At 44.0% G+C, this 12,167-nt stretch overlaps 1 protein-coding gene and 1 long non-coding RNA gene across 3 annotated transcripts in view; both read right to left on the bottom strand.

Moving 5' to 3' along the window:
- The window catches only part of LOC141753017 (uncharacterized), a 602,052-nt gene that overhangs the window by 301,393 nt on the left and 288,492 nt on the right, over positions 1-12,167 (bottom strand). The gene's annotated exons all lie outside the window — the stretch shown is intronic.
- Positions 1-12,167, bottom strand: part of cd276 (CD276 molecule) — a 74,634-nt gene that overhangs the window by 51,103 nt on the left and 11,364 nt on the right. For both annotated transcript variants that reach the window (XM_074611279.1, XM_074611271.1), the window contains exons 3-4: positions 3,783-4,133; positions 925-1,221 (exon numbers count right to left, since the gene is read on the bottom strand). In XM_074611279.1, coding sequence (XP_074467380.1) covers positions 925-1,221; positions 3,783-4,133 — 648 coding nt within the window. The remainder of the gene's footprint in view (positions 1-924; positions 1,222-3,782; positions 4,134-12,167) is intronic.

The raw sequence follows: 12,167 nt of genomic DNA, 5'->3' as shown, positions 1-12,167 counted from the left end.
GCCAATCGGCCATCCTGTTTCCAGACAGCACAGTCATTTCCCAGCCCAGTGGAGCAGCACTCCCTGACCTCTGCCTCGACCTCCGCCTCAACAGCCCGAGCTCCGGCACCAGCTCCAGCGCGGAGAGCGGGCTCAGCCTACCTCTACTTATTTATGAGCCATTTCACACAGTGCTGCTCCCATTAGAGACCCAGCCTTGGCCCACCTTACACGGCACTCTCCTTGCACTTAACACATAGAGTACAGCAGCGGGGCCACGGGGACATGGGCGGAGGGTGGTGATGGTGGGCGGGTTGAGGGGACCATTAGACCTTTCACATGGGCAGTGTCACACACCCAGCTCAAGATCACATCTAACTATCAGAGAAAGGCAAACATATCAATCTACTTTCTGGTTAGCAAATATTTCCTGCAGACAGCTGCTAGGGAAAGACCAATCACTCCATCTAGCACAATCTTTTATTACTGTATTGCCTTTCGGAACAGGTGATGCATAGCTATTTGACTATCCTCAGGGAAATGATCACCCACTGATGTAATTTAACGATGCACACGAAATGATGGGTTATGCTTAGTGAACCATAATTGGACATTTCATTATATCTCAGTCATTTCGTTGGAGCTGAACTGTTACTCCTAGCAGGAAACTCGGAAGAGACTCAGAAGAGACAAAGAAAAAGTTGCTCCACAGCATCAAATTTGACTGATGGATTGATTCACAAAAGCATACCAGACTTTAATAAGAAACTCTGCTTATGCATGACTGGAAACAAGATTAGTCTGAGCCGGGAACATTCTAACACCGCAGGAAGCCAGTGAATATTAGCTTGTTTACTTTGCACCAGAGTGGAGGTGACAACGTTGACTGAAGCTATTTATAGAGAGAGAGAGAGAGAGAGAGAGAGAGATGATGAAGACACCCACCTGTGATCGTGACGAAGGCGTAGCCCTCCTCGCCCAGTAGTGGATTGATCAGTCCGCAGCTGTAGGTGCTGTTGGGCTCCAGCACAACCGTCAGCACGCTGGTCATAGCGAACAGCCCTTCCTCGTTGGCCACCAGTGAAGTGGTGATGTTGTCCGTCAGGTTGCGCCCGCCCCCATCCTGCCATATCACGCCTGCTTCGGGATAACCGCCGTAGGCCACACAAGTCAGGGCCACCTCGTCGCCTGGTCGCAGGCTGGATTCAGGCGCCAAAGTCACGACAGGCTTGGAGTAGGGGGCTGAAACAAGACAAGAGTACACAGAAAGAGTGGAAGGGGAAGAAAAAAAAGGGTATGGGGTGGGTAAGGGCGGGTGAGGATGGAGAGGGGATAAGGGAGCAGCAGACACATACTGAATTTAGTTAGATTCTCCGCAGTGAGAGTCACCCTGGGAACTGTTTGACATGATTCCCATTAAATTCTTAATTATATTTAGGGAGCTTAGCATAACACAGTGCTTAAGATCCCACAGACACAGACAGCATCTGTGGCACGTCCTGATGCTGCATCCCTGCACTCTCAACGCCGCTCTCTCTAGAGACCCAAAGCACTCCCCAGAAAGGGAATACGGTGCAAGCTTGGAGGCAGAGGTGGGAAGGCCTAGGAGAAAACTGGCAGGCTCAGATATTTGGGACGACTCGGCCTATAGCTTGGAAAGGAGCGCGGAGGGGCGGAGGTGAGGGGTGAATCGTCCGCCTCGGCTGAAATCACGCTTCTCCAATCCCTTGAGCTAAAACATGAGTATAGAGGTGGCGGAGAAATAGGCTGCTGTATTCCCAGAACCAATCATTGCACAGCAAACAATGGGGTGGAGCTGAGGGCGAGATGAAATAAGTTTGCCTGAGCTGCTTTTTGAAAAGTGGACTCTCTCAACACAAAGGCAGATTTAGCGTGGCACACACTAACTTCCCCAGCTGTCCGTTTGACTGACAGGCAGATTTCCACGGAGGGCTCCTTTCATTTTCTCCCCAGCACAGCATGAAGGAAGTCTACAATGTTAACTGTAAATGCTGGCTAAAAATAGAGCATCTATAAATCTAATGCATAAAATGGAACCAATTTGTCACTGTTGGAGACATTGTTTTCTATCTCCCCAGCCAAGGAGAAAAAAAATTTTATTCATTAACACCGCCTAATGCACATCCATCCTCGGAGAATACAGGGGACAATTCTCACAACAGATATAGAAATGGGAGACGGAAGGAAATGCACACAGTATCATTATAAATAAATAAAAGGCTCTCAGCTGTGAAGGCGAGCGATGTAGTCACACAGCAGAGAAGATGTTAGTGATGGCTGATTGACCGGAACAACAGCTAATAATCAAAGTCAGCAGATATTGACCATGACAGACCACAATCAGCGCTTATTGACCAAAAACACTGCTCAGCAGCCTTGAGGAAACTGTTTATCACCTGCTCACGTCTTGTGAGAGGAAATTATCATAAATCACCTTCTCTGGAGGTAATTGTATAATACATTTTATTGCATACTATTAGTGTATATGTGTGTATAAGTGCTGAGGTCAAATTACTTTCAATACAATCAATAAAAAGTGAAAGTACAACGCAAACATCAGGCAATGAAACAGCACATATCCATTATGTAATCAATATATTGAACATACTGCACAGAATGAATCCTTAAAAGAACATTTCTATTCCAATTGTTTAGTTCTTAGTGTCTGTGTGTGTGTGAAAACACTGTATAATGTCTTCTGTGAGTCTGGAGGAGTCTTGCTATCAGATTTTACCAATGCTTGGGCTTGTAGATAAATTATAGAAAGCCTGCATTACAAACTGGGGGTGTGGAGTTTTAAAGAGATGGGCATTTACCAGGCAGGAGAAGCCTAACAAAAGAATAGGTTGCATCATGGGAGATGCAGGCGTTTTTCAGGCATTACCCCTACTATGGACTAAAACTCTAAGATTAGACTAAAAGATATCTGGGCTGAAAGAGAAATCGGTCTCTTGTGAAATCCCAAACTTTATGGAAGTGCTATGCTATGCAATGCAATGACCTGTTACCTTGAGTTCTTGACGAAAACTTTGTTTTTCTCGCATGCCATTGCCTCCACGGTGAACACACGACTTGATAACTGAGGCTCGGACGATACTGCACGAGTTGTGTGAGAGTTTGTAAATGGTTGTTTTGATACAGTTTTATTTTACTTCAATTCATTAAGATTTTTTTTCCATTTCTTTGATTATTCGTTCACCGAAATAACGAAAAAATAAAGTTTTCTTCAAGAATTCAGGGTAACACTGGGTGAGTAATTGATACACAAATGGTAATTTTGTGGGTGAAGTATTCCTTTAAATCGAAGAAATCCATGCATTTAGGGCTGCAACTAATTATTTATTCTTTATTATTCAATTTATCATCAATCTATAAAATATCAGAAATATTTGAAAAATGTAAAAAAGACATCTCACTGAGTAGTAGGACATTGTGAGCTTAAGGTTGCCTGTTCTGTGACATTTCTGCTTTATAAAATGACTTATCGACTGCGAAAGAGAATTGAAGTGAATATTAATGTTGATTAAAGTTACTCTATATGTTTGTTAGTTTATTTAACAGGAACAATACAGATAAACGTTGTTATATAGGGAAAAGTAATGCAACAGATGTAATGTACTTTATATAGGGTGTCTAGCTGAGGCTAATTTCCAGTATGTCCCTGGTTAGGACATGTTTTTTTTTTGTTGAATGTGTGTAACTACCTTCTGTGTGCCACTGCTCATGAGTGACCATGTGCATGTTCATCTGTTCCTACACACGTCATGGACAACTTGACTCACCGGCCACCTGCAGCATCAGAGCAGCGCTGCCGTAGTCCTGCACCCTGACGAAGCAGGTATAGCTGCCTTCATCAGCCACCACCACCCTGCTCAGCACGAGAGATGCGTTGCCCAGGCCCAGCTGGGCGGGGAACAGGCTGGTACGGTTGGCGAATCTCTCGGCCTGGTCCACCAGCTGGTCGCGTCCCTCGAAGTACGCGTGTACACTGCGTTTGGTGTCTGTCAGCTGCCAGAAGACGCTCAGATCAGTCAAGTTGAAGGGGTTGGCGTGGCTGAAGGAGCAGTTGAGCGCGGCATCCCTGCCGTACAGCACCACCACTGGCAGCTCCGGGACGTGTACTTCCAACACGGCTATAAGAGAGGAGGAGGAATATATGAGTGATGTTAATCAAAAAGAATAATATTGAATAAAACAATAATTGTGTGTTTACCTACTTAGAGAGGGGAGTGTTTTGCTGAATGTTAGAAAATGTCACGTAAAACATATTAAATACACTTCCAAAATCTTTCTTGCAATCACCTAAGTAGTCTAAAATAGACAACAAACAGTGTTAGTAAATACTATTTGGCCCAGGTCTAGTATAAACATACAGTATTCACTGAATCACAGCATTAATTCAGTGTGCTGTGTTCAAATGTGACAGACTGACACCTACTCACATTTGAATGTCTTTGAAAAAAAAAAAAAAATCAATGCAGTATTTTGAAATATATGCTGTGACTGCTTCAGAAACATCCACTTTTTTGTTTGTGCAGCGCGGCAGCACGGAGCAGGTGAGACGGCATGAAGGCGAGAGGGATCTGGAGGTAAGCATTAGGACTTTGTTTGCGTTCCTATAGGCTTTGCCTCCTGGCGATGGCTCAGTGCGCTGAAACGCAGCGATGGAAGCAGCAACATCTGTATAGCTTTAGTGAAATTGTTAGTTAAATCTTAAAAAAAATATATATGTTGCAGGGGGTGGAGGGGAGTATAACTGCAGCAAAACTCTTGAGTGCTGCTGATTTTTCCTGTGCATCTGTGCGTACGCATGTGTGTGTAATGTGTGCACCGTGCTTGTGTGTACTGTTTGTCTAGACTAGGCCAAGAGCAAAGAGTACACTGCATAATCATTCTGGATTAGTAGCCATCTCAGGCAGTCCAGAGTACATCCATAGTATTCTCAACAGTCAGCATTCTCCATTGATCCCTGTCTGCTCTTATACAACACTGAGACACTCATCAGCATCACAGGGGAGAAAAAAGAGCCAGCCGGCCCCTGGAGCAATACACTCCACTTTATGCTCAGCCTCTCTAATTGTTATAATCACAGTGGCATTTTAGCCTCCTCACCCCCTTTCTGAGCTCTGTCTATCACACAGCCAGCGTCAATGTCGAGTCACTTTGCTGTGAAGGAGATTTGACGGACTACTCCCCCCTATTAACAACAAACAAGCCTTACATCTGAGAGGGTTCATGTATGGATGGGTGTTGCTAAGTCAAAGCAGAACCTATTTTCAATCACATTCAGCCATTCCAGCTAGGTAGCCTCTCCACATCACACCCCAAACAAGCCGCTCGTCTGTAGGAACAGTGCCACCTACTGACTAACCTCACAAGTGCAGAGATGTGGGACGAAAAGATGCACAGATTGCTGTCCAAATGCCCCATCGAAACCTGGGTGTCGGGGCCCAAATTGCTCATGAAAAGCCTTACAGAGTGAGAAAAAGAGTATTTTAAATCAAAACTATTCAATAATTATGGTATAAAAACATTTAAGACACGTTTTTTTTCCCTCTTCAAATATTGTATCGCATAAAAATAGAAGCACCGTGGAAACAATCATGAGTATTACTTTATTTTGAATGAAAAAGCTGCTACACAATTTTGACCTGGAGCAAATCAAATGCTCCATACCAACCAAGTGCCAGCCACAGACAACAATTCTCTGACCCCCATGGTGACAACAGCAGAGGGTTTTTTTTTTCCCTTTACTGTGATTACAAAAGCTCTTCTGGTGCTTTGGGGGCTCTCTATCGCACGTATTGTGCCCACATTCACTCAGCTGGGCTACAGCGCCGCAAACAATACAGAACAGTTATCAGGGCAAAGCATGGCAGGAGCGGGCGGCATTGTGCCGCCATCAATAGGGGATAACCGAGCACATTTCTGGAGTGTGTATTTATGCTGTCTTTGGAGGTGGCCCAACCTTTGCGGTAATGAATAGGTCGCTGGTGGTTTTTGTAGGACTGGAGGGTCAGTGACAACCCTCTCCCAGACGTGCACGTTGAAGTAGGAGGAGAGAGAGCAATTAAATCACTCCCCGAGCAGCCTGGGATGACTCACACCGCTGAGTTCATACAGGAAGGGGGAAGGGAAACGGAGAGAAAGAGAGGCCGGCGTCGAGCTCACACTTAAAGATAATATCTGGAAACAAGCCAAGGAAGAGGCTGTGGCGGAGCCTCACACACTAATCCCTCAACACGGACCAAAGCCATGTCAGAGAGGAGAGAGAGATAGAAACTCCCCTTTCTAATTCCCACATCTCTGCCTCGCTCCTCCTCTTTCACCCACTGCTTCTTTAAGCGTTGACCTACCACTCGCTCCGAGGCCTCTCGGAGGACGCAGCTCTACACAGGGACCTTGTGTAGAGGCACCGACCCGCACTTGGAAAGAGAATTCAAGGGGAGCATTTTTGCATTGCAACGAGGGCGGGGGATTGGACAGGAGAGGAGGGCAAGCTAGGCCGGCTGACGTCATGGAAAGCGCACATCTGATGTCCTATTCGTCAGAGGTGAAATACCACGAGCCAAAAGCGAATCAGTGCGCACTTGGCTGTTTTTTGATCTGCTGCTGTTTACACCAAACAGCACGCTCTGTGCGGTAGCCGACTGTTTGATCGCCTCTCCTCCTCAGGTCTGCTCTCGACATGAAAAAACATGCATTCTCTAAAGAGACAAGTGTAAGAAGCTGAGGTTAAAGATTACAACACGAGTGGTCTTTGGCGTGGGGGCCGGGCTGCACCTTGTAGCCAGGCCCGTGGTGTCTTCTGGAGGGGTAAGTGGGGATCTCGCCTCTCCCTTTTCCCTCTCGATAAAGAGATGCTCAGGAGCCATAGAGGGCAGGCTGGGAGACGTCAGGCTGTGGGGATTTACACACTGCACTTTGTGTTTATGGGCCTCAGCTCTGTTTGAGTGCCTGCGAGACAGAGACGGGCACTTTCACAGCCGACATGAAATAAACTCATTACAGCCTTCGCGAGCGCTGGCAACGGGCCCCGCTTAGCAGCGAGGCAGAGGGCTGGCTAGAAAAGGCTGCAAGTGATCTTCACACTGCTCTCCACTCTACTTTCAAGACTACCCAGCACCTCGTCTCACTATCAACACCTCCTCCCATCAAGGTGTGCGAGGCATGGGTGCAGCTGGATTCGCTTCTGCCGTGTTACTCGTATGGTGAACTGATGCTAGCTAGGCACATGAGGTGAGCATGGAGAGGCTGAGTGTGAGACAGACCGCGTGGGATGCAAGCAGACAGCAAATAGGAGGATCAGCTTTTATAGGGAGGGTGCTTGCAGGGTGACGCACCAGGTTGTTGGTAAATAAAGTGATATCTCACATCATCCTGGCAGATACAGATAGGTGAGTGCACCCATATGCATGTTGAAATACAGTAAATATGTGCACCTTAAATAGAACAAATCATACCTGTGTTGATTTTACAATTAAGCAAACTTGAATCTAACCGAAACAGAGGATATCAAAAGCTGTGGTGCACCTCAGATTCTCTGTATATTACTATGGAAACAACATGCGCTGTAAGGGATTACAATTTTAGCGTGAACTAAATAGCTATATGGTCACTACATGAAGTAAAGTACATTTCAAACAGACTAGAAGTCAGTGCCTCTTTAACAAGCACACTTAAACTATGACTATTAACAGGCCTTTTTCACGGCAGACTTTTTAACATATCATAGCAAGAAAATTGTAATAATAATAACATCAATAATGGCTACATGCCATTTAAATATGCTTGTTCCAGGCCACTGCTATTGTGGCAAAGCCTACTGGGACATTAATGGGAACAATCGAATTCCAGTGAGTATGTCTATTCATTGGTGAATATACAGAGCATGTTTTATTTATAGTAACATACATTTTAGGGGTGTGAGAAAATATCGATACACATGAGTATTGCGATATTATGTTTTGTGATACTGAAACGATTCTCAAAAGCATTCTCAATTTTGGATTAATAGTTTACATGCAAAGATTCGTAGCAGACAGTGGCTCAGATTACAAAAAAAGTAATGCTATGATGTTGGACGTTACAGAGACTGTGATAAATGCAAATGCAGATCTGACTGTTCTGATTGCAAAAGTAAACTTTCTTTTGTATATGGCAGTGTTTTTTATACTGTGACAGTTTAGTCTAAAACTAGATTTAAAAAAAAATCACAATATATCGCCTTGCTTACAGTCTCACAATATATCAGAGTATATTGAATCATAATCCCAGTATCAAGATATGCATCTTATCGCCAGATTCTTGCCAATACACAGCCCTAATGTGTATTCATATATCATGTTGTTTCAACTTTAAACTATTGGATATTTTCAGTATTGACAGGCATAGATAGCCTTTCAATGAAACGAGTTGGGATAAAATCACTTTACATTTACTTGTACATTTTTATAGATGCCTGTGTTATTATTCTTGTATTTTGGGTTTCTGGCGGCTTTATACTTTGAAAAAAATCAGACGTATTGTGCTGATACAGAACCATGCATGTTAGGTAAGTAGTAAGTTCAAAAGGTACTAAACAAAGGCAAAAATGAATGCATAGAAAATCTGCAAAAATAAACCAAAATGATCCCAGACTCATCAAAGTAAGACTTTCTAAAAGGCAAGTGTGGACCAGTTACTGGAAAGTTGTCCTTCTCTTACTTTCATCCTGTCACTCACTCACAAATGTGCCCTGCGTGCAGGCAAACGTATTGCACAGCAGAATGTGCAGAGAGCTTCATCCTATTTACTCTTTTTACACTGAACTTCTTATCCTGCAGCCCAAAAAGTGAGTCAACAAATGGCTGACCTAGGCATGTGAAAGCACACATTGTTTCAGACAAACACACAGAGCTACTGCAGCAATGATATTCCAGAAGTGGTGCCAAATTATCACATATTTCCTTACAGCATGGCAAATGCACACTAACAATTCCAATAGACACAGAGATTGACAACAATTTAAGAAAGAAAAATAAGTATGATGTGCTTGGGGGCAACTATTGCCTTTTTGGCAGTAATATGACTGTTTGTAACATACCAAGGACACAAATGGACAGCAGAGAAGCAGATCATGCTGCAAGAGTTTTAATGGTCATTTGTTGCTATTTTTCCACTGGGAAAACTGGTCACATTTGGAATCCGTTAATTGACATTAAAAAAAAAACTTTCTATGGCCACATTTCAAGCCTGCAATCCTCAAATTAAACCAATTCAATAGAGAGGACTTGAGGGAAAACCGTGTCTTTCTTAGAGGCTGAAATCATTCTTTTGATCATCCTTAATTTATATCCTTAGACATGAGCCCAGCTAGAGCCACGGCATGCTCCAGTGGTAGTGAGTTGTATCAAACTGTTGATCATTGAAAAACTCTATCAGCTTATCCCTTCTGGGGGAAAAAAATACTCTGCATTTCAAAAAACAAATCATGCTCATGCCAGAAATGATCAGTTCTGTATGAGTGCGAGTCAGATTTTTAAATGATGGTTATTTCATTTCTGCTGTTTGTTTATTGACTTAACATCTAGAGAGGAATGGTTTTCCACAATGTTTAGAAGCAGTAACAAGTGATTAGACATGTATTACAATGGATCGCCTTACTCTCTGCCTTGTTGGAAAAGGAAACAGTTAAAAGTATTAGTTAGCATTAGCTTTAATAAGTAAGCAATATCAGTGGTATATCAGTGTCAATAAACTCCAAATAATATCCAGTCACACACACACACATACACAATTTCATGCAGAAACAGACACCCACAGGCTAGGGAACGCATTGATATTCCACACCTGTATGACTCCTGACAGCTCCACAGCAACATACTGTCTGAGGGATTGGACACGAGGTGCTCTGACACTACAATGGAGACGCTGTTACAAAGCGGCTCTGGAGCAGAGAGGTTCCCATCAGCATGACCAGCAACAGTCAAATACACAAATACACACGTATACACAGCGGCTAGTACACAGGTACACGGGCCAGCACACAAACACACACAAAATAGGCAAGCAGACATTTTCAAGTTAGTAATTTCTGCAGCTATCTGCACAGATTATTTACTTCAAATGTGGTTCATATGTCGGTGTCCATACGGCACACGTTGCACACATTTTAACACGCAACTCAATACCAAATTCAGGGCCTTCCAGCTCAATAAGCAACACAACTTGACTCCAACTTGACTCCAATCTACAAGCACACAAAGATTGGCACCTCACAGCCTCTCCTCATGGAGGTGAAATTGGTGACAGTGAACAGAAGGGCTGTCCCGAATACCATTTTTGGGGTTTTTGGTCGAGGGTATTCGAAGCTTCGCGGTGCGGCAGGATTACATGTTCTTCTGTCTGTCTTTCTCCATCTCCCCCGGTTCAGTGCCCGGGAAAGGGCCGCTGCTGCACTACTTTACACACACGCACCTCTACACACAACAAACAGCGATATCCATCAGCGAATAACTGATAATAATTCATGTTTAATATGAAAAATGATTAATGTTGTGGGATTATTCCTGATTTCATGGTCCATTTCAGGATTTATACATTATTATTATTACATACTTATATATTTAAAAAAATTAAAAATTAAGCATTCAAATAGTGATTTGGAGGTCGAATACCATGGCAACGGTCGAAGCTTCGAAAGCATTCGGGTCACCCCCTAGTTAACAGAGTTATCAGAGGAGCCATTTGTTAAACACACATGTTAAGCACACATGTTTAAAGCCTAAAACCCTGCTGAAACCTATGTCATGGGAGGAAGTATTAATATGATTTCACACATGAGGAAAATCAAGCACTCGCACTGGAGGGGGCGATATTGACACAGCAAAGTAAACAGGTGCAATACTAACAGACTGCAATGACAGCAGGGTTTAGTCGGGCAAGAAGACAAGCAGGAGAAATATGCTTTTACAACACTGCCCCCGTCTGTCGAAGAACGTAACTGCAGCTCAACACATTTTCACTCTGGACATTTTGCACCACCTGAACATCAAAGGGTTTTTGCTCAAAAGGATCTGTGAGCCCTTTCATACCGATTATTCTTATGATATAACCAATCCCTGCGAAAGTCTGAGGGGAAAGCTAGCTTTTTGATATCATGCAGTCAGGGGCAGATGTCCATAATACTCCCATTCGGGAAAAATTAGCATGTGGAAAACATTAAGGGAGCGATGGGAATGTCTGCACAGTAAGCACGATTTGGTTCGAAATTAGCAATCGGAAAAAGAGTCTGTGTCTTGAGCAGCGGTTTTCAAATGGCCCCTCAGTGAAAGAGCCACAATATGGATGAGATTAAGTGAGACTTAGAGCCTTCTACGGTGTAAAGGGGTCACTTTCAACATTAAGCTCTCAACATAATCTCTTCCTTTCCCCGTTTTTGCTCCAGGAACTCATCCTGGAGTGTGAGTGCCCTCACTCAGGGAGAGATACAGGTGATGTGCAGATAGGGAAGACAAGGACTCTGACTTGCTTATTTTCAGCAAGGTCATAAATCAAGATGGGACTCTCACTATTGTGCTATTTTCTCTCTTTTTTCCTCGCTCTGTTTCTTCCTCCCTATCTCTGCTCCCTGTCTTGCTTCCTTCATAGATGTATGCCGTCTCATTTCCCGTCAATAACCTGTTAATGGGCTCCGGCAGTCAGATAATGGTGCCGGCTGAAGAGCAGTGGGCAGATAAGGACAAGCTTCTGGCTTACGAGCCTGAGAGACAGAGAGGCTTTGATGAGCGGGAGGCTGTTGATGGAAAAAAGGGAGGAGCGGCACAAGGAAGCGTCGCAAAGGCAGCAGGGGGGTCAAGAGGTCAGATCTGACTTGAGTGCTGCTAATTTCTCATGATGGCAAACGTAGACATCATTACAGAGGAGCCAGGAAGAGCTGATGAGAAAGATAAAGAGGATATTTTTTCTGATGAGGCAGGTGTTTTCCATCTGCTGTCTTATGAAATTATGTTTTTTTAGCTCTTTCACAGGTTCACATCCTTTGCTGATTCATGGTTTCATGCACCAGGAGTGATGCGAGGTCAAGCACGGGTCAATTTGTCGCCAGCTGTGCGTCGTCTCCATGACAGAGCCCCCGTGCCCGACATCACTGCCCCCACCGCCGCCGCCACGTCACCGAGGCAACA

Source organism: Sebastes fasciatus, chromosome 2 (genome assembly GCF_043250625.1).
Source record: "Sebastes fasciatus isolate fSebFas1 chromosome 2, fSebFas1.pri, whole genome shotgun sequence".
Classification (NCBI taxonomy): domain Eukaryota; kingdom Metazoa; phylum Chordata; class Actinopteri; order Perciformes; family Sebastidae; genus Sebastes; species Sebastes fasciatus.
Note: the sequence above shows the minus strand (reverse complement) of the source record. Positions and strands in the feature narration are given on the sequence as shown.